The sequence below is a fragment of the Grampus griseus genome (assembly GCF_964374135.1).
Source record: "Grampus griseus genome assembly, chromosome: 17".
In the NCBI taxonomy this organism is placed as follows: domain Eukaryota; kingdom Metazoa; phylum Chordata; class Mammalia; order Artiodactyla; family Delphinidae; genus Grampus; species Grampus griseus.
The window spans coordinates 2872612-2891531 of NC_139011.1; the positions used below are offsets into that span (position 1 = coordinate 2872612).

Below are 18920 nucleotides of genomic sequence, written 5' to 3' on the forward strand. Positions count from 1 at the left end.
GGATGAAACTCAGTGATACGTTTTGGATTTTGTGCCAGGTGTTTATGTGGGGAGGGTTGCTTGTTTGTTTGTTTGTTTTTAACTACCAGGTCCTATTCTTGGAATATGTAGGCAAAATTGAGGGGGAGAAAATACCTTAAGGGTTTCAGTTCTCTCAAGTGAATGTGGGGTGACTTTGCAAGAAGCCAGTGTAATCCTTGGGTGCGTTGGTAGGATATACAGTCCTCCGTATCCGCAAGTTCTGCATCTGCAGATTCAACCAACTTCACTTGAAAATATTTGGGAAAAAAATTCCAGAAAGTTCCACAAAGCAAAAACTTGAATTTGCTGCGCTCTGATATCTATTTACATAGCGTTTACATTGTATTAGGTATTACAGGTAATCTAGAGATGGTTTAAAGTATAAAGAGGATGTGCGTAGGTTACGTGCAAATACTCTGCCGTCTTTCAGAAGGACTTGAGCATCTGCAGATTTTGGTTTCCCCCTGGGGGTTCTGGAACCAATCCCCTGTGGATACTGAGGGACGGCTGTAGGGTGTCTAGAGTGAAAACAGTGAGAGGCCTGTCTACTCCAGACGTATCCAGCACTGAGTTGCAGTCCACACTGGGCTCCATACTAAAATGGATACTAAAAGATATTTGCTCCTGCTGTGATTCTAATGTCCTTGCTTGGCATCATAAAAATCAACCCCAGGGCTTCCCTGGTGGCGCAGTGGTTGAGAGTCCGCCTGCTGATGCAGGGGACGCGGGTTCGTGCCCCAGCCCGGGAAGATCCCACACGCCGCAGAGCGGCTGGGCCCGTGAGCCATGGCCCCTGAGCCTGCGCGTCCGGAGCCTGTGCTCTGCAACGGGAGAGGCCACAGCAGTGAGAGGCCCGCGTACCGCAAAAACAAAAACAAACAAACAAAACAAAAATCAACCCTGTATTGGTCCCCCAAATTTAAAAAAGTTTTCTTCATTTCAATAGTCTATGAAGTCCAGGTACTTTGGGGACCACTGCAGTGGGTCACATGTAAAGTCACTTCCCGTTTTGAGGTTCTGGAGTTCTGTGAAGGTTGTCCTGCTTCTCACTAATCCTAGTCAGTGTACTGTGCAGGTGAGCTTCTTAGCCCTGATATTAGATGTTAGAAATGTATACACACTTAAAAATACACACCCACACATAGGTATGTGCGTATATGTGCAGGGCCCTCTTGGTCATCTTGGGCTCAGTGAGGCAGTCACACTCACGTGACGGCCACAGGCCATATCTGGCATCAGACTTTCTTTGAGGGGAGTGCAGGACTGGAAATAGCAGGCCAGCATTTCTCCTGTAGGGAAGTCCTCACAGCAGTCCGGGAACTCGTTTGCTTAGCCCTGATAGTGATCAGGTACTGTGAGGGGATGAGGCCACAATGGTGGACTCAGGAGCCACCCGGGTCCAAAGCAGAAGCCCTCACAAACCCGTGGCTGTGGGCTCTGGGGCTCTGCAGGGGACACCCAGCCACACCCACGCTCACACCCACCTCATCAGCAACTTACCAATCGGGTGGTTTTTACCATGAAGGGTATTGCTTAGAAAATGAACCACACATTCCAACTTCATGAGATTTCCAAAGGAAAACCTAGAAAGTTAGCCCCAGGTCAGATTTGTCCGTGGAAAATAAGAGGAGGTTTTCTTAACCCTTAGCTCTTACAGTAGGTCCCCCTGTAAAGTTGCTCACAAGTTCACTGCAGTGGCATCTTGTGCCTCACGGGTCTGCTTTTTTTGTGCCATTTTATGGCGACTTGTGAGCTGACCTGACCGGTGGAATTGAATTCCCAGTTGCCACATCATTAGCCTTGAGTTTTTTTTATTCTTACTTTTTGGCTGTGCCACACAGCTTGTGGGATCCTAGTTCCCCGACCAGGGATTGAACCTGGGCCCTGGCAGGGAAAGCACCGAGTCCTAACCACTGGACTACCAAGGAGTTCCCCATTAAAATGCCTTGAGTCTTATTTGAACTAGTCTAAAGGAAACTGAAATATCTTCAAAAGACTGACCGTGGACCACTGTTTTCCCCCAGTAACAATGCGTCAGTTTGACCACCCTCACATTGTGAAGCTGATCGGAGTCATCACAGAGAACCCCGTCTGGATCATCATGGAGCTGTGCACGCTCGGAGAGGTACCTGCCCCACCTCTGCCTCCCGCCCGCTCCGCCTGCCCCTCGGGGAAGTGTGCGACATACACCCTAGTGAATATGAGTAGAGCGTCTGCATCAGTAAGTTCCCAAGTAATCCCCTAACTCAGTGCTGGCAGCAGTGTCTTCCCATCCAAAGGATTTGTCAGGACTGGAAGCAACAGGTGATCAAGCGGTTCTTTTTTCCCTCTCTGTTGCTGTTGTCTGAAGAACAAGCCCAGGGATTTGAGAGTGAAAGAAGTAACGTTAGTGGAGTTTGGGTAAATTAAGGGTGAATTTACGTAGATCAGAACAGTTGCTTCATCTTTTTGGGCATTCACTTTTCAGTGTCTTTCAGACCAACTCATGTTAGTCACAGTTTCTTTTTAAAACGTGAGTAACAGACTGTGGGCCGATGTCCTTATTTGACTCTGTCTGGATCACAGACAGAGTGAGTCGGTGTATCACCACCGCCTGGACGCTGGTCCCACCCGGGCCTGCTGAGCCACACAGCCTCTGTTTGTGTCCCCAGGCTGCTCTGTGGGCCCCTGCTTGGGGCAAACACGGCAACTTTCGAGATGTCTACACATGACTCTGTGGCACTGAAACCTAGTAGTTTAACCTTCTGACACATTATACACGTTACTTCGTCTTTGAAGGACACCAAACAGTCTTGCTTTTAATGAAAATTGGGGTTTTCTGTCATCAGGAACCCGAGGGTGCTTTGGGCCCGTCATCCTCTTCGTGACGGCGTCAGCCCTGCCTTCCGAGGACAGGCCACCGCCTGGCGCCTCCCACTGCTGTCCTCTTCAGCTTGGGCAGCAGAGTTGGCGAGTGAAGTATCTGCGGGCCCTCCGGTGTCTTTCCTTCCTCTACCATGCCTTGCAAATAAAATGGAGTGTGTACGGATTTTTTTGGTTCACATTATTTTTCTGCTTTTGTTTTTGGAGAGTTTGCTAATTCTTCTGGCTTAAATCATCAATATTTCTCCTTCGTGTAGGGGATTTTGTAGGATTGGAGTGTTAAATTCATCAGCCTTCTTTGCTGTATTATTAGCATTTAGCTGAATTAGTCATGATAGCGGTAGTAAGGACCAGTAAGCCTAGTGCGTAAATACCCAACACGGGACCGTTTTATCCTTCTTCACCCAGAACCTCCTGGGGGCAGAGGGAGAACCTCTTGCCTCCCCTTCCTTTTCACCCCCTTGTGCTCAGGTCTGCCTGGGGCATGGGGAGGTCTGAGGGAGGTGGACTGACCATGGCTGTGGAGGAGGCTTGTTGGAACGGTAACTGGAGCTGTTTGTTCTCCAGCTCTCATTATCTGGCAGTATTTTATACTGTGCCTTTATTCATTCCCTGGAAGCATCTTTCCGTATTTTTTCAGAAATGTGTCTAGAATCATGAAGATTCCAATTTTGCAATTGGATCTCAAGTAAAGAATGATTAACCATAATTTCTGAGCTGATATGTTTCTTTCATTATGCTTTTTTTATTAGGGTAGAATTGAAGCCATTCTCATAAAAATGCATTTGGAAATGATCAGCACTGTTTTTGAATATAGCTCTTCTGCTGTTGATTTTTAGTCTCTGACACTAACTCTTTCTCTTTTTTCTTTTTTGGTCACTGTTCAAAAAGCTGAGGTCATTTCTGCAAGTAAGGAAATACAGTTTGGATCTAGCATCTCTGATCCTCTATGCCTATCAGCTTAGCACAGCCCTTGCGTACCTAGAGAGCAAGAGATTTGTGCACAGGTGAGTCCCGGGTGTGAAGCTGGTGAGCTGCCTCTGAGCAGGAAGGAGGTGGGGAGAGGTTCTCACTGTGCCCTGAGACCTTTCGTTCCCCCAACTCTCGTACACGGATGGCACTAAACGTCCTGCTGTGCGTATCCCAGCCGAGTGTGGTGCCCTGGCGTGGGAACACATGGATTTGAGGGGTTTTTCCTCACGTGGAGTATGAAACAGGTCCATTATTCCCTCCACAAATACTACTGACAGCCTCTACGTGGCACTATGGACCTAAAACAGATATTGTCCTGGGACTTTCCAGGACACCATAGCGCCAGGAGTGACATCTGTTGGCCTTCTGCAGAATTTCTATTCATAATCTGGCTCTCTCATTTGAATACAAGTTAAAGCCCTTACAACTTATTTGCCTTGCATTGTGTTAGAGTTTTGTTATCCGGCACTGAAACGGACTGCATCAGCAAAATCGTTTACAAGTGTTCCAAAGATCATTTTACTTTCATTAATGAGATTTTTTAGTAACCGTAGAGTTACACACCCTGGTCGTGTACTGTCTGTCAGTTAATGCAGCCGGCAATATGATTGCATGAAAACTAATAAGTGGTTTCATTATTTGAGAATATTCTTCACCATCATTCAAAGTAATAATCACCATATTAATGAGTAAATATCTGCCAAAAGGAATATATTTGAAGTAAAGTAATAAGAGTGTCTCTCTTTTTCAGTGTATAGTAAAGCTCTGGTTTGTATTGTATATAAGCTGTCTTTCAGAGTACCTGTATGTCTTTATATAATATAGATGAGTTTGTGGGGGTTTTCCTTTGTATTAAAATGTATCGTCCCAAATTCTTCCTTATCAGGGACATTGCTGCTCGGAATGTTCTGGTGTCCTCAAACGACTGTGTAAAATTAGGAGACTTTGGCTTATCCCGATACATGGAAGACAGCACTTACTACAAAGGTAAGAAGTCAGAGCAGCAAATCAGAAACAGGCTCAGGAGCTTTAATGATTTTTAATTCTGAAAAAGGTACATTCTAATATGCTCAGCTGATTTTTGACAGTGGTATACAGTCAGGTCCGTGGAGGAAAGACAGCCTTCTCAACAAAGGTGCTGGAGCAGTTGGTCATCCCTGGCCAAGAAATGACCCTCAACCTGAACTCACTCGCCATTAACTCAAATGGATCATAGACTTAAATATAAGACATAAAACTATGAGACTTCTAGGAAAAAACATAGGAGTAAAGTTTTCGGATCTAGGGCCAGGCAAAGAGTCCTTAGGCTTGACACCAAAAACATACATAAAAGGGAAAAATTGATAGCTTCTTCCTCATCAAAATTTAAAAGTTTTGTTCTGCAAAAGACCCAGGCAGAAGGATGAAAAGACAAACTACAGAGTGGGAGGAAGTATTTGCCAACCACATGTCTAACAAAGGACCGGTGTCTAGACTACAGATAGAACTCTCAAAACTCAGCAGTAAAAAAAGAAAGGACACAGATAGAAAGTGGGCAGAAGATATGAAGAGAGACTCCACCGCAGGGGGTATTCAGATGGCACATAAGCACGTTACCCACCAGGGAAATGCAGAGTGAGCCCACGGGGTGGTATCGTGCACACCTGTCAGGATGGCTAAGGTAACGGTAGTGACAACACAAAATGCTGGCAGACACACAGAACGTAAATTGCTTGTGCAGATGTAAAATGGTACAGCTGCTCTGGAAAAGAGTTTGGCAGATTCTTAGAAAACTAAACATGCACCTCCCATATGACCTAGCTATTACACACCTAGGCATTTCTCCCAGAGAAATAAAAACTCACATTTATACAAAACTGGTGTTTGTTCATTGTAGCTTTATTTCTAGCAGCCAACAGCTGGAATCAGCCGGGATGTCCTCCACTTCGTAGACACAGCTGGCTAACCTCCCCGCAGAGTGGGGGGGGCCCTGGCTCAGTGCACGCCGCCGGACTTACAGAGCTGCAGTCTGCTGACTCCAGAGACTTTGATCCTTTAGCTTTGGAGCTGGACTCTAGCTGAAGGGATTTTTTCTTCAGTTTTCCCAATCTTGGAATCAGATTGACTTGGTTCTAATTTTCATATTCCTGGTACTTCAGCTAAGGTTTGGATTATAAGTCCATATTACGCTTTTAGTATATTTTCTAGTTATTACCACCATTTTACAAAGGCCAGTTTCTTGCTCAGTTTGCTTTTCGTATTGTCGCAAGATGAGCCCTGATCTTACGTACAGAATTAGTCTTTTTCATTTCATACTGCAGCTGATGGCAGTTCTCCGTCCAAGTGCTTTCTGTATACTACAGCCTGATCCTTTTTATGTGGAAGGAAAAGTCTGGTTGTTTATTCATTTTGATTATGTAGTCATTTAATTTGAAAACGACCAAGCCACCTTTCCACTGTTTTAAAATACATTTCCTATTACCTCACATCCTGACTAGTCCAAACCCTAGAATTCCACTAAAGGGCTAAACTCCAAACAGCACGGTGGCCAAGACTCTACATCATCTAGACAGCACTTAACGTGGGCAACTGACGAGTTCACACATTGTTATCTCAGAGAGGTCACTAAGCCTAGATCCTGCCAGGCTTCAGGAGAACAGCCCCTCGGGGTTAGGGTTCCTCGCCTGGAGCACAGCTGGAGAGTCATTTGTTGTGAGGGAATCAGAGGCTTTGACCTCGGTTGTCATGAAGGTGCATGAAGTTCAGTGGAAGAAAATTAATGAAACAAATGTAATTGTCTTCCGATTAAAAGTCTTGAGAGCACCCTTGCTTATAGAAGAGAGCCCGGCACCCTAGCACCCTGCTCCGGGCCCTCTGGATCAGGGCCTGTCCCCGCCTGGCGCCGGCAGCCCCTCCTCCCCCCTGCCACACCCTCTCACTTCCGCTGGATTTGAGAAACTGTTTCTGCCTTTTGGAATTAGGACTCCCTGAGGGCTGGTATCTGGTGAAAGAATGTTGAGGGAGGTGGCACAGAGGAAGGATCTTAGGCCTCTAAAGAGAGCCAGTGCCAGGCTTTCGGAGAGTGTCCTTTGTGCTCTGTCGCCCTCCCGCCCTTCACGTCCTGGTGGTGGCACAGCCCGTCCTCACACTTCGTGGATTCTGTGTTTGCACGCTCGTGTGCTTGCTGAGACATGTAACTTGCGGAATCCACACTCCGATGCCTTCATAGTCAGGCATGGGTGTGCCCAGGGCAGCGACAAAGTGTCCGTTTGGGCTGGTGGACAGCGAGTGGGGGGCAGCACCTCTGGCTCTGGGCCAGTCGGGCAGGCTGGAACCCCAGCTGTGGCCCCTGCCTGCGGGGCCGGGGGGCGGGGAGCAGGGCCTCAGGCAGGTCAGCAGCACATCCATACCTCATTTTCCAAAGAAGTCAGAACCTACCAGGATAAGTTTGTAGGACTTACGGTTATAATCTGTGTGAGGTACGGATATGTACGTACACATTTCTCCCGGGAGCAGTGGTTCGGTGTTCAAAGCGACCTTATAGAGTAACTACCGTGAATGAGAATTGACCGTGTGTGGCTACCAGGCCGTTTCTAAAGCCAGGCCTCCAGCCTGTAGATGAAGCCGGCACAACTGAGCTGGGAGCTGATGCCTCCCGGTAACCGGGCCGCCCTCCTCCCCTGCTCCCTGCCTCTCCTCTGTCACCCCCAGATGACCCAGCGTCAGGGAGCGCAAGGCAGTTCTCCCAAAGATTTTGGTACTAAAAATCTCAGCTAGCTCTGTTAGATTCCTGAGCAGGTGACAGGGAAGTTTTACTTTCTAAAATTAATCTTCTAGCTTCCAAAGGAAAATTGCCTATTAAATGGATGGCTCCAGAGTCAATCAATTTTCGCCGTTTTACCTCAGCTAGTGACGTATGGATGTTTGGTGAGTATTTGAAAACTTTCGTGTTAGAATTACAGTTCACGTATTCTCTGAGAGGGATTGAGCTCTGTGTGTTGTCAGAGTCTGTAGGTTGGTTTGCCTTCCCTTGCCTGGCCTCCCTCACTGCTCGCCTGCGCCCTCCCCGGTTCCTTAGACATGGGCGTGTGCCGTGCGCCCAGGCGGGGCCCGCGGGGCCCAAGGTCCTGCCCCTAGCCCCTTCTCACTCCGCCTGCCTCCCTCTCAGGGAGGTGCTGTGTCCTCCCTTCTCTCCTGTCTCCACGGCCTCAGACATTCCTTTTATGTGAGTGACGTAAATGGTTAACCTGTCCGTGCGGTTCTGCGACGGCCCCCAGATCCAGCATGTCTAAGATTGCCCTTCATCTCTGTTCTGGAATCTGACCCCTTCCTGACTTGTCTCAAGTCTTGGAAGCGTGACCCTTCATGTTCTGTAGCTGCTGCTGCTCTGGTGTCCACTGTGTCCCCTCCTTCCTGCTCCAAGTCCGTCCCTGTCGTCGTCCTCCTGCGCTGCATTCTTGCAGAGCCCCCAGTGGAGCGAGAGTGTGGCTGTCGTTCACTCTGCAGTACTTAACTTCTACTACCTTATCCGGATTTTTAAATCACTCACCTTTTTGGTGTGGATGACACTCCATCCCCGCCCCACTTTCCTGGTGTTACTCCTTCTTTCTGGACACCTCATCCTGACACCTTCTCCTCCGGTTGAAACTCTTTTTAACCTTCAGGAAGAGGTTGGAAAGAGTTTCTTCATTCACCTGGAATATCCGCTCTGCCATGAAGCCCCAGGTAGCAGGTGTGCCGTCCAGGCATAGACTCCCTTTCTCTGCTTTCCCAGCGCTTCCTCTCTGTGTCCAGACACTCACGTGTAGATCTTGTGAATAGTCCTGTGTGCATATTTTCTCTGCCGGATTTTAAACTGCTTCCCAGGAGATGCCCTGTTAAGTTTATGCACCTTCTTTTTCCTATAAATAAAAATAACTTTACATACATGAAGTACGTGTTCTCATTTTTTCTTCTGCTTCCTTGCTGTTGACTTTCAGTAACCATTTAGTGCCCTAACTGATATTAGGTAAAGGAAGGAGTTCAGTAAAACAGGAAGTGGTGTGACATGATTGGAGAAGGCACTGGAGTCCGATTGGCTTCCGGTCCCAAGACCTCACCTGTCAGCTTTGTGACCCACAGAGCAGGTTACTTGTCCTCTCAAGAGGACGTCACATTTCAAAGGGTCTAAGATGCCTTTTTTTCACATTTCTGGAAGTAGGATTTGTCACCAATCAGTGGCATTTCACAGTTGGTGTTAGTCGGGGGTGTGTTAGTCATGTGGGTCCTCACCTACACGCATGTAGACTGTTTTGTTCATATTGGTGCTACTTTCTTGTCCGAATGAGTTTAAAACCGCTCTTTGGTAAGAATAAAATAATTCTAAGAGGTAACAAAGGATCACATTACAACTTAGTGGGCAGCATATCCCCCCCTTTTTGGATGAAATAATAGTGTCTCTTATAATCATGGCACCTCAGATTTGATAAAATACAGTTTTTAAAGAAATGTAAGGTGTGAGAATTAAAGATAGTGTAAACTTCAAGGAAAGGTGCCAGAGACATATGAAGGTCTCAAGAAATGATACCCAGTGTTGTTATTACTAATGATGTTGTCATAATTTCTGGTGAGAAAAGCAGAACTAAGGCATTATTTTTGTCATATACTCTTTACTTTGAAGTTGTTGGACTTTTGGCTAATTTCAGATCTAACTCACATTAATGTGATATAATGGCATAATGGTATATGCCTTCCTCCTCTGAGGCACACAGCATCTTAGGTGCTGAAGATACAGAAAGACAGTCACAGCCCCTCTGCCCCCAGGACCCGGTGTATGGGGCACGCTTGCTGTGGGTTAGACGGGAGCTTCCCAGGGGGCAGGGCAGGCAGCACAGGAAACTCACAAAGGGACCTGGAAGAAGAGAACTGGTGGAGAAGAAAATGAAAGGCATCGAATCTAGAATTCAGCACAAGCCAAGTCACGAAGGAGTGTGTTCAGGTGCAGGTCTGCGTGGCCAGAGTGCCAAGTGATGGGGACCTGTAGAGGAGTCTGAGTATTCCGAAAGCGTAAGACTTGAGTTGCAGGGTTTTCTTTGTCAAGCTCCAAGCCAGCCGCTGTGATGATAAGCAGGTTGGACTAAAGTGGAGGGAAATCTAAAATGCATTCAGCTCTTTTTTGAATTGGGTCACTAAACTATGCTATGAAATATCACTGTAGCTGGTGGGCCATTTTCTAATGGAGAATTTTTTAGAGAAATAAACCTCTTAGAAAAGTAATGGGTTTTTTCTTGATAATACTGTTTCATTATTCGCATCATACTAAATTAGTATTCCTGTTCTTACTTGATAACAGAGCTAACTGAATGCGGCTCTATTTGGCTGATGTGCCCGTAATCACACAGGAGGTTCTGTCGTACGAACTATGAAGTTATTCCTGAAACGTGGGAATCGCACTCCTGCTGCTAAGTTTACCATTGTGTTTTCGTCCCCGCCTCGCAGGTGTGTGTATGTGGGAGATACTGATGCACGGTGTGAAGCCCTTTCAAGGCGTGAAGAACAATGATGTGATTGGTCGCATTGAGAACGGGGAGAGGTTGCCCATGCCTCCGAACTGCCCTCCCACCCTCTACAGCCTCATGACCAAGTGCTGGGCCTACGACCCCAGCCGGCGGCCCCGCTTCACTGAGCTCAAAGCTCAGCTCAGGTAGGATGGGGGGCAGGGCCGGGGGCGGGGCGGGCAGGCCTCCGCTGCTTCTCCCTGGCAGGTCCTTTTATCAGTACGGCAAACCTGTTTCTTGGGCAAACGTAATTACTTCTTTATGGATTTGTATTTATTTATACATTGTTAGAGCCTTAAGAAGATTATGTCTTCAGGTCTTAATAAACTTCAAATTGTGATCAGGTGTCTCTGCCCTGACTGCTGACCAACGTGGCACAGCCCACAGGCTCTGCGTGGTCTAGTCCCCGCCCACTCCCCAGTCTCGCCTCACACCATCCCTTCCTCTGCTCCAGAGGCACCCGGCGCCTCTGCCTTCCCCCGCTTGCCCGCAGGGCGCTTCTCTTCAGTCTTTGGAGCCCAGCTCAGGGTTGCCTCCTGCAGGAAGCCTGCCTCATCTGCCCCACCCCCAAAGAGCTAGCCCCTCCTATGGTACCTCTTCAGCGCTCTGTTGTTACAGCTCAGCATCCACGTTACCTGTTCAGCTGCCGTCTTGTGACTCCTACTTCGTGCCAGACGCCATTAGACCCAAACCTCCAGCTGCCCCCAGTCCCCTGGCAGGAACACACGGACTTCTTAGTGTGCTGGGCCGCCCCACAGGGTCTGTGCAGAGCTGACCTGCTACTGGCCAGACTCAGAGGCCTCGACAGGTGGCCCTCATCCCGTCTTGCTCATTTCTGGAGGCCTGGAGCAGAGCTTAGGACCAGCACCTGGTCAGTGCTCAGTAAACACTTGTCGAACTAAAGTCTAGATTGAGACTTAATACTTCAATCAACAAGATATTTTAGTATAATACATAACCAACCAGCCAACGCCATGGTTTAATGTGCTGTTTCATGTTTGCAGTACTCCCCTGATTTTATTTGAGTTTTGTTATTTGCTATATTCTCGTCATTTTTCATAAAAATTACCAAATGTCAGGGTCCAAAAGCCCCCGGCAGCTCCTCTAGCCCACCCCTATCCCCCAGCGCTTGAACCCTCTCAGCCTCCCCTCCCCTCCGGCAGCGCCACCTGCCCGGCTGACGAGTTTCCTCCAAAGAGAATGTTTCTGGGAAGGAGCAGGGCCTTAGTGAGAAGTGGGAGAGATTCGTCCAGTCGGCAGCTGTTTTGCTAAGTGTCTCCTTTGTTCTAAGCTAGGTTCTGTTGGCCCAGCAGTGAGCAAAACACAGTCCTGCCCCCAGCGTCTGAAGTCCGGCCGAGGAGGTGGGGGTCGGCACCATTGGCCGCACGGTGACACCCCTGACGCTCCCCCTCCGGGCCCGCTTCCGGGGCCTCGCGCGTGACGGCCGGCCCCTCAGGTCTTTCAAGACAGCTTTCTTCAGGCTGGAGCTCTCCAGGTTCTTAATTCTCATGCAGCTTAGTTATACCTGCTGTCCCTGTTGGAGCTGGTTTTCGAACATGCTTCATTTCGTGTTTTGCTCATACATTTTTTTGTTCCTCCTTGACCGTTGCTCAGAATCTGATACATTCTGTCCATGAAACCCCCCCTCTGATACCAGTTCCACCTGCCAGCCTCCCCGGCGCGTTCTTCCCCCTTACTCTGGGTATCCGCCGGCTTCTCTCCGCAGCCTCCTCCCCTCCGCTCAGTACTTCTCCTTGGTTGGTTGTCTTAACTGTTCCTGTGGCTTCGCTCCCCACCTCCGTCTGTCTTTAGCTTCAGTCCTGCCTTTTCCCACAAGTCCCAGACCTGTGTCTTCAGTTGGAGGACATCGTGTTTATCCTGAAGCAAAGCCGTTACCGTCTCCTCTTGCCTGCCTCTTGCCCCTCAGCTTGTGTAGGTTACAGTGGGGCCTTTGTCTCCACCTGCCTCTGGGAGCCATCAGTAACTCCTCGCCCGCCTGTGCCAGCTGGCCAGCCGGAGCATCCTCACCTCAGGGTCTTCAGACCCACTCCCTCCTCCCAGGTCTCCTTGCCACCCCGCCCCCGGCCCGCATACTTCATCAGTCAGTCTTACCAAACATGTCGAAGTGGGAGAGTAACTCCCTTGCTCAAGACAACTTTCAGTGGGTTCCTGGCACCCCCGGTGTTAGTTTGAGGCTTCCAGAGTAGCACTTAAGGCTCCTTGAGTTACGGCCAGTGTCTTTCCATCCCTTTCTCACACTGTGGCCAAACTGACCACACGCCTCTGCCAGGAAGGCCTCCTCTGCACCTGCTGAAATCAGCCCTACTGTCTTCCTCAGCCTCTTTCCCTGCTCCGCCCGTGGGCTGTCCAGAACTCTTGCTTCTTCTGGCCGTGCCCGCCCTGTGGGCCGCAGATGGCCACATCCCGGTCCAGTCAGCTCCACAAACACTGAGCACCACGTAGCTGGGCCTGGTGCTGGTCACTGGGCAAGAGAACCCAACACTTTTCCTGCCCTCGAGGAGCTCACAGTCTAGTACGTCTCATCCCCTACTAGACTGAAGCTCCTTGAGGACAGGGATCGTCATACTCACCTCGGTGTTGCCCACACCCCAGGCCAGGAGCTGGACCCCGTGAGGACCAGACAGCTGCTGAGTTCACGCTTAGCTCTCACAAAACTCATGCTGACACTGGCCGGAGGACTGTTGCATTAAGGTGGAGCAGCTCCAAAAACTGTCCCAGGTGAAGGCTTAGAACTAAATATAATTATTTTATACACACACACGTATAAAAACATCATGTACCTATTTATAGACGCTTTCTTGTGAACAATTAGTCCAGATTATTGACCATTAGTTTGTTCTGTCTGTTTTGTGTTAGTCAGAAATGGAGTTTAACTTTGTATTTAGAACATGTAGAACATGGCTACCAAATAAGCCAAATAAAACGTAACTTTATAATGTACTAGCTGCTTGGACACCTATATGTAACAGTGTATCACAAGTAATCAAACACGTTCTTTATTGAGTTTTTAAAAATGGTTATTATATCCAAGATTCTAACAAAGTAATAAATTTTGGATAGCCCTTACCCCAGGGCACCTAAAAATGTTCCCAAATCCCATTCTCCTTGTCTATCTAAAGAGAAAATGCTGCAGATAGACTCAGTTTATTGTGGGCTCCACTCATCTTTGGCTGGACCACGTCTTGTTTCTACTGTATCGTAAGTTAAGAAAAGTGGCTCTCGGTGACTCTTGTTAGGCAGAGGGTTGTACTGGGATGGGTCGGTCTCTGTGACCACAGGACCTGTCCTCCTGCCATCCTGTGTCCTTATTCATAGATGTGCCTCATTGAGGAGAATGAGATTAACCTCTGGGCAGCCTAGTAGCAAGTGTGAGAAATTCCTCAATAGGAAATTTCTCATAACATGAGCTCTAGCATTTCGTACTGTGTGACTGACAGGTTATAAGAGTGCACTAAATATTTTTTGAATGAAAAGTCATTTAATCCCTAGCTAGTCAGTTAATTCTTTGGTAGATACTGTGGCGAGGAGACCGCAGTAAAACCCCTTGAGTATTTGCCCCTTTGGAGTTTATGTTCAAAGATAGCGTTTCCCAGCAGTGCTCTGTGTCATTAAGGTGTTTGTGCCATTATAGGAAAAGATTGTCAGTTTTATCTCAGGGGAACATTTTAAGTTAACGTGTGGCCTATTAAATCCCTTTTAGACAAATGAGGGTAATAAATAAAATTTTGATTTAAATTTTGTACCCTAATTTTTGTATTTTTCTAACTTTTTATTGACATGCAAAGATGTGAACATATAAACATGCCAAGAAGTAAACAGCTCACTGAATTTTCACAAATTGGGCCCATTCCTGTAACCAGCATCTAGAACAAGAAAACAGCACTGCCTTCACCCCAGAGACCCACGAGAGGCCCCTTTTCCAATTACTATTCCCCCTCCAGGGATAACCACTCACCATAGACTGGCTCTGCCTGGTTTTGGACTTCATGTAAACGCTGTAATGCAGTGTGTACTTTTTTGTTCATGGTTTATTTTGCTCAGCGTTTAGTGTGAGATCACCCATGTTACTCGGGTAGTTGGACTTCACTCTCGTTGCTGTATGTGTCCCATTTGTGTATATACCATAGTTTATCCCTTCTACTATTGGTGGAAATTCAGATGCTTTTCATCTTGGGGCTCTCAAGACTGCTGCTGTAGGGACATAACAGAAGTGTCATTGGGTGAGCATGTGTACAGGAATGTCTGGTGGATGCGTATTCAGGCGTCCGCAGGTGGGCGCGGCTTTAGCTTTATGTACCGATAGCGCCTGTTTTCCAAAGTGGATGCACCAGTGCGGTGTCTCCAGCAGGGCCGAAAGCTCCTGTTGCTCCAGCCGTAGTCTTTAACCCTTTGGAAATCGATCCTTGTCTCTAAGCATATGCCGTTTTCACGTATGAAGGGCGGGTTAGAGAGAGAAAACATAACGTAAGTGGTATGGAAACAATTTACCTGGGGTTTTCCATTCTAAAGATCACTGACTTAGTAAGTGTCTGCCTGGAAGGCCCTCTGACCCTGAGCGCTTTAGGAAGCCCTTTGGACCAAAAGCATGCTCACTAGGAGCCAGTCTCCATCCTCTGCCGTCAACCTCAGAAATTACAGCATTGAAAACCAGCACTGACTGACTGCTTTCTGCTGCCACACCTGTGCCGTGAACTTTCACACATTATTTCATCTGAATCTTCACGGTCCTGGGAGATGTAGGTAATATTGTCATCATCAGTTTACAAATGGGGAAACGGAAACTGAGGTTAGGCAGTTGAGTGCTGGGGTCACAGAGCTGGGATTCAAGGCAAGCTCATCTGAGTCCAGGACACAAGCTGTCAACTGTCACGCCCTACGCTTTGTTTGAGCCATGGCTAGACGTTAGTCAGTGCTCTGATTATGATTTCAACTAGTGGGCAAGTTGTTAATATTGTTCAGTTAAAAAAGAAAAAGAAGAAAGAAAAGGGAAAAATACCATACTGTTACAAGGAATTCCTGCAGCTGGTTCTCCTACATTTGCTTGAGTGTCAACCAGAGAAAGTCCCCCAACAGAATGGCAGCGTCTCTGGCTTCGGCACAGAGGCCCCCACCCAAGGGTTTTGATGGGTGACATAGTTTCCACGTGTTATCACTGTTTTGCTGTCACATCTTGAGTGTGTTGCATTTGGCTGCTGTGGCCCTCTGTAATCCCAGAGTTAGTGGCAAGCAGTTGTGGAAGTTTTCGGCGAGGCTGAGTCTCTCGAGGGGTACAAGCCACGCCAGTGTGCGTCGGCCGGCGTCCGCACTTGCCTGCTGTGTACTCGTCCTGTACCCGTAATACGTAGCCTTGTCTCCAGCTTGGGTCTGGGGGGAGTTGTGGATGTTGTTTGCTTGTTATTATAACCTGATATCGTCGTGTTTGCTTCTTAACTTTATCATACAAAGCTGGCCGTTGAGAAATCTCTTTGACCTAAGTTGACCTTGGGTGAGTGACTTAGCCTCCCTGGGAGAGCAGAATCACAAATCCTACCTGTCCTCTAGTTTTCAGGATTAAATAAAATCATCTAAAATGCATTTAGTTTTCATGCTCGTGGTGGGTACACACACTTGTGGCTGCTCTGGTAGTAGCAGTAGAAACAAAGCTTTTTCTGAAGATCCGCAAGGGACCTGGAGGTCTTAGGTACAGAAAGTGATCAGTTACTGTTTAAAAAAAAAAACTGGTTCTTCAAATATAAAAAGGGTAGCTATTATTATCCAGATACCAAAATGCAAGGCACATCTTTTTGACATTTTGTAGATGTCTTATGGACATCTTGTACAGGTTTTTTTTTTTTTGAGTCCTTTTTGATTCTTCATTTATCTTAAAATGTGAACTCTAGATTAAAAACTCTAGATTTGATTAATAACATGAGGTTACTTGTGCTTCTTCGCTGTGCTTTTAAAGTGGTTTTGTATCTGCTCCCCAAATTCCTTTCAAAGGTGGTGTCTAAATTCCTCCTTAGTCATCATGTCGGCATTTTCCTTCTCACTGCCGTCCTGTTGGGTCTTGGTGTCATCTAGAAGAGTAACCTGTTTCTCAGTTACCCCTGTATTTACATCTTAAAATGTTTGTTTGGTTTGGGACCTTAGTCTTCCCGGTAATAAAAAGTAAATAGTAAATCTAAATTCCATGGGAATTTAATGTAAAATTTAAATTGTTTCCACTAAAATTTATGTCATAACTGTTTCTTACCTGCGGGTAGCTCTTGCCCTTCGTTGGCCCCCCCCCCCCGCACACAGATGTTCAGACCTTTACAGGTGCATCTCTACTTTAGCTTCACCTCCAGAATTTGGTTTTATGTGAAGTAAACAAATTTCCAGCGAGATTTAAACTTAAATTTCATAAAAATTAGTCCTTTATACTTACATGGCTTCACAGGTCATTTTCACGTGATTACCTTACTGATTTCACAATAATTCTTAAGGGTGAGATACTGTTGCCCTTTTCACTTCAGGAACTTGAGGCTCAGAAAAACCCTATGACTTGCCCGGATTGTGCAGCTAACAAAGGGTGGATCCAAGACCCTGGGCCCTTTTCTCCAAAGTCCAGGACCACTGCTTTTCTCGGTCTCTTTACCACCGTATGCCGCCCCCCACTGAATGGGTTGCTGGCTGCCTCCACCCCCTGTACCTCCCCACGCTCTGCTCACTTCCCCTCCCTTGTCTTATTTGTAAGAGAGGACTTTGACTAGATGAAGTTCACACTTCAGCTGTAATTCACATATTTACTATTTGAAGGTTGCCCTCAGAACCCACAGTGAAATCCTCAGACTCATCCGGTAGCTGCTGTAATTCCTTCCCTTCAGTCCTGTTTCTGGCACCATTTTCCTTCTCTCTCTAGTTGTTCTTCATTCCCCTTCCCTAAATTTTGTCTCCAGGGTTATTATCCCTGAAAACATGGGGGAAGAGTGGAGTAGACATGAATGTCTGTCCTCCCCTCTGGACAGTGAAGGACCAGAGGCTGTAGGTGGCCCATCCCTCTTCAGATTACAGAGGGACATGGCGCCAAGGTTGATGCAGGGATGCAGGGAACGAGTGAAGCAGCGCTGGCTCCGTCTCAGCCCAGTCTCTGGGCACCTGAGCTTAGATGGGAGGGAGCAGCAGCCCCCGTGGCAGCGGGTCGGTTCTCAGTGAAGAGAGTTTGGCGCTGAGAAGCCACTGGCTTACCTTCTGCACCTCTTCCTCTCAACTCCCCAAATTTGCATTTTACAAATACCTTTTGCATTATATTTTTGGTGATTGCCTCAAGTATTACATTATACATCTTTAACTTTGCACCATCTACTTAGAGTTAATAATTGTATTTCACTTAAAATGTGGAAACTTCATTTTCCACCACCTTAGTCCTTTTTGTTCTAGATGTCGTGTGTATTATATTCATATATGACAGTAACCTCATAAAATAAGATTACACTTTATGTTTTTAATAGTATTCTTAGGAAAGTAAGGGGAAAATCTTTTATATTTAACCCCATACAGTGCTCTTTATTCTTCCCTAAAGATCTTTCTTCCATTTGGTTTTCCCATCTGTCTGAAGAACTTCTTTAACATTTCTTGTGGTGTGGGCCTGTTGATTAGTTTTGGGTTTTTTTTTTTTTTAATCTGAAAATGAATTGAACTTCATTACACTGGATATAGAACTCTGAGTTGACAGCATTTTTCTTTTTCTTTTTTTTTCTTTCTTTTTTTCAGCACCTTAAAGCTTTCTTTCGTTATCTTCTGGCCTCTGTTATTTCTAATGAGAAGTCACTGGCCTTTTAAATTATTACTCTTCTGTATGTAAAGTGTCATTTTTTCTGGCTTCTTCCATGATTTCATCTTTGGTTTTCAGCAGTTTATAACGAGGATGTGCTTGGGTGTGGTTTTTGTTGTATTGATCATATTTGGGCTTCACTGAACCTCTTGAATCTGTAAATGTATGTCCTTGACCATTATTTCCTCAGATATTTTTTCCGCTCCATTTTCTCTCTTCTAAAACTCCAGTTCCATGTATGTTAAATCTTTTGATAGTGTCCTTCAGGTTCCAGGGGCTCTGTTCTTTTTCTGTTTTCCCCCAGTCTTTTTTCTCTAAGTTCTTCAGATTGGATAATTTTTATTGATTTATCTTCAATTTTCCTGACTCTTCTCTCATCTCCATCCCACTGATCGTCCAATCCTGTGGAGATTTTATTTCAGATATTTTATTTTTCATTAGGAATTTTCATTTGGCTCTTTTTTATACCTTTAGTTTCTCTGCTGGTGTTTCCTATCTTTTCATTAACTATGACCAAATTTTCCTTTATGTCTTTGAATATAATAATAGCTCTTCAAAGTCCTTGCTTGCTAATTACAACTTCTGAGTCACCATTGGAGTCAGCTTCCTTTAGATTTCTTTTCCTCTTGAAAATGGATTACATTTTAATGTTTATTTGTACATCAAGTGATTTTAGATTATGTTGTGGACATTGTGACTGATAGGTTGCAGAAACTCTGGATTCAGTATTATTCCTC

General features: G+C 46.4%; 1 protein-coding gene across 9 annotated transcripts in view; it reads left to right on the plus strand.

The window, feature by feature from the left end:
• The window catches only part of PTK2 (protein tyrosine kinase 2), a 253294-nt gene that overhangs the window by 192506 nt on the left and 41868 nt on the right, over positions 1-18920 (plus strand). For 8 of the 9 annotated variants that reach the window (XM_082674402.1, XM_082674406.1, XM_082674405.1 and 5 more), the window contains 5 exons: positions 2046-2146; positions 3775-3890; positions 4742-4842; positions 7672-7761; positions 10312-10516. In XM_082674402.1, the coding sequence (XP_082530528.1) occupies positions 2046-2146; positions 3775-3890; positions 4742-4842; positions 7672-7761; positions 10312-10516 (613 nt within the window). Of the gene's footprint in view, positions 1-2045; positions 2147-3774; positions 3891-4741; positions 4843-7671; positions 7762-10311; positions 10517-12994; positions 13110-18920 lie in introns of those variants that run through there. The other variant, XM_082674403.1, reaches the window with a different exon arrangement.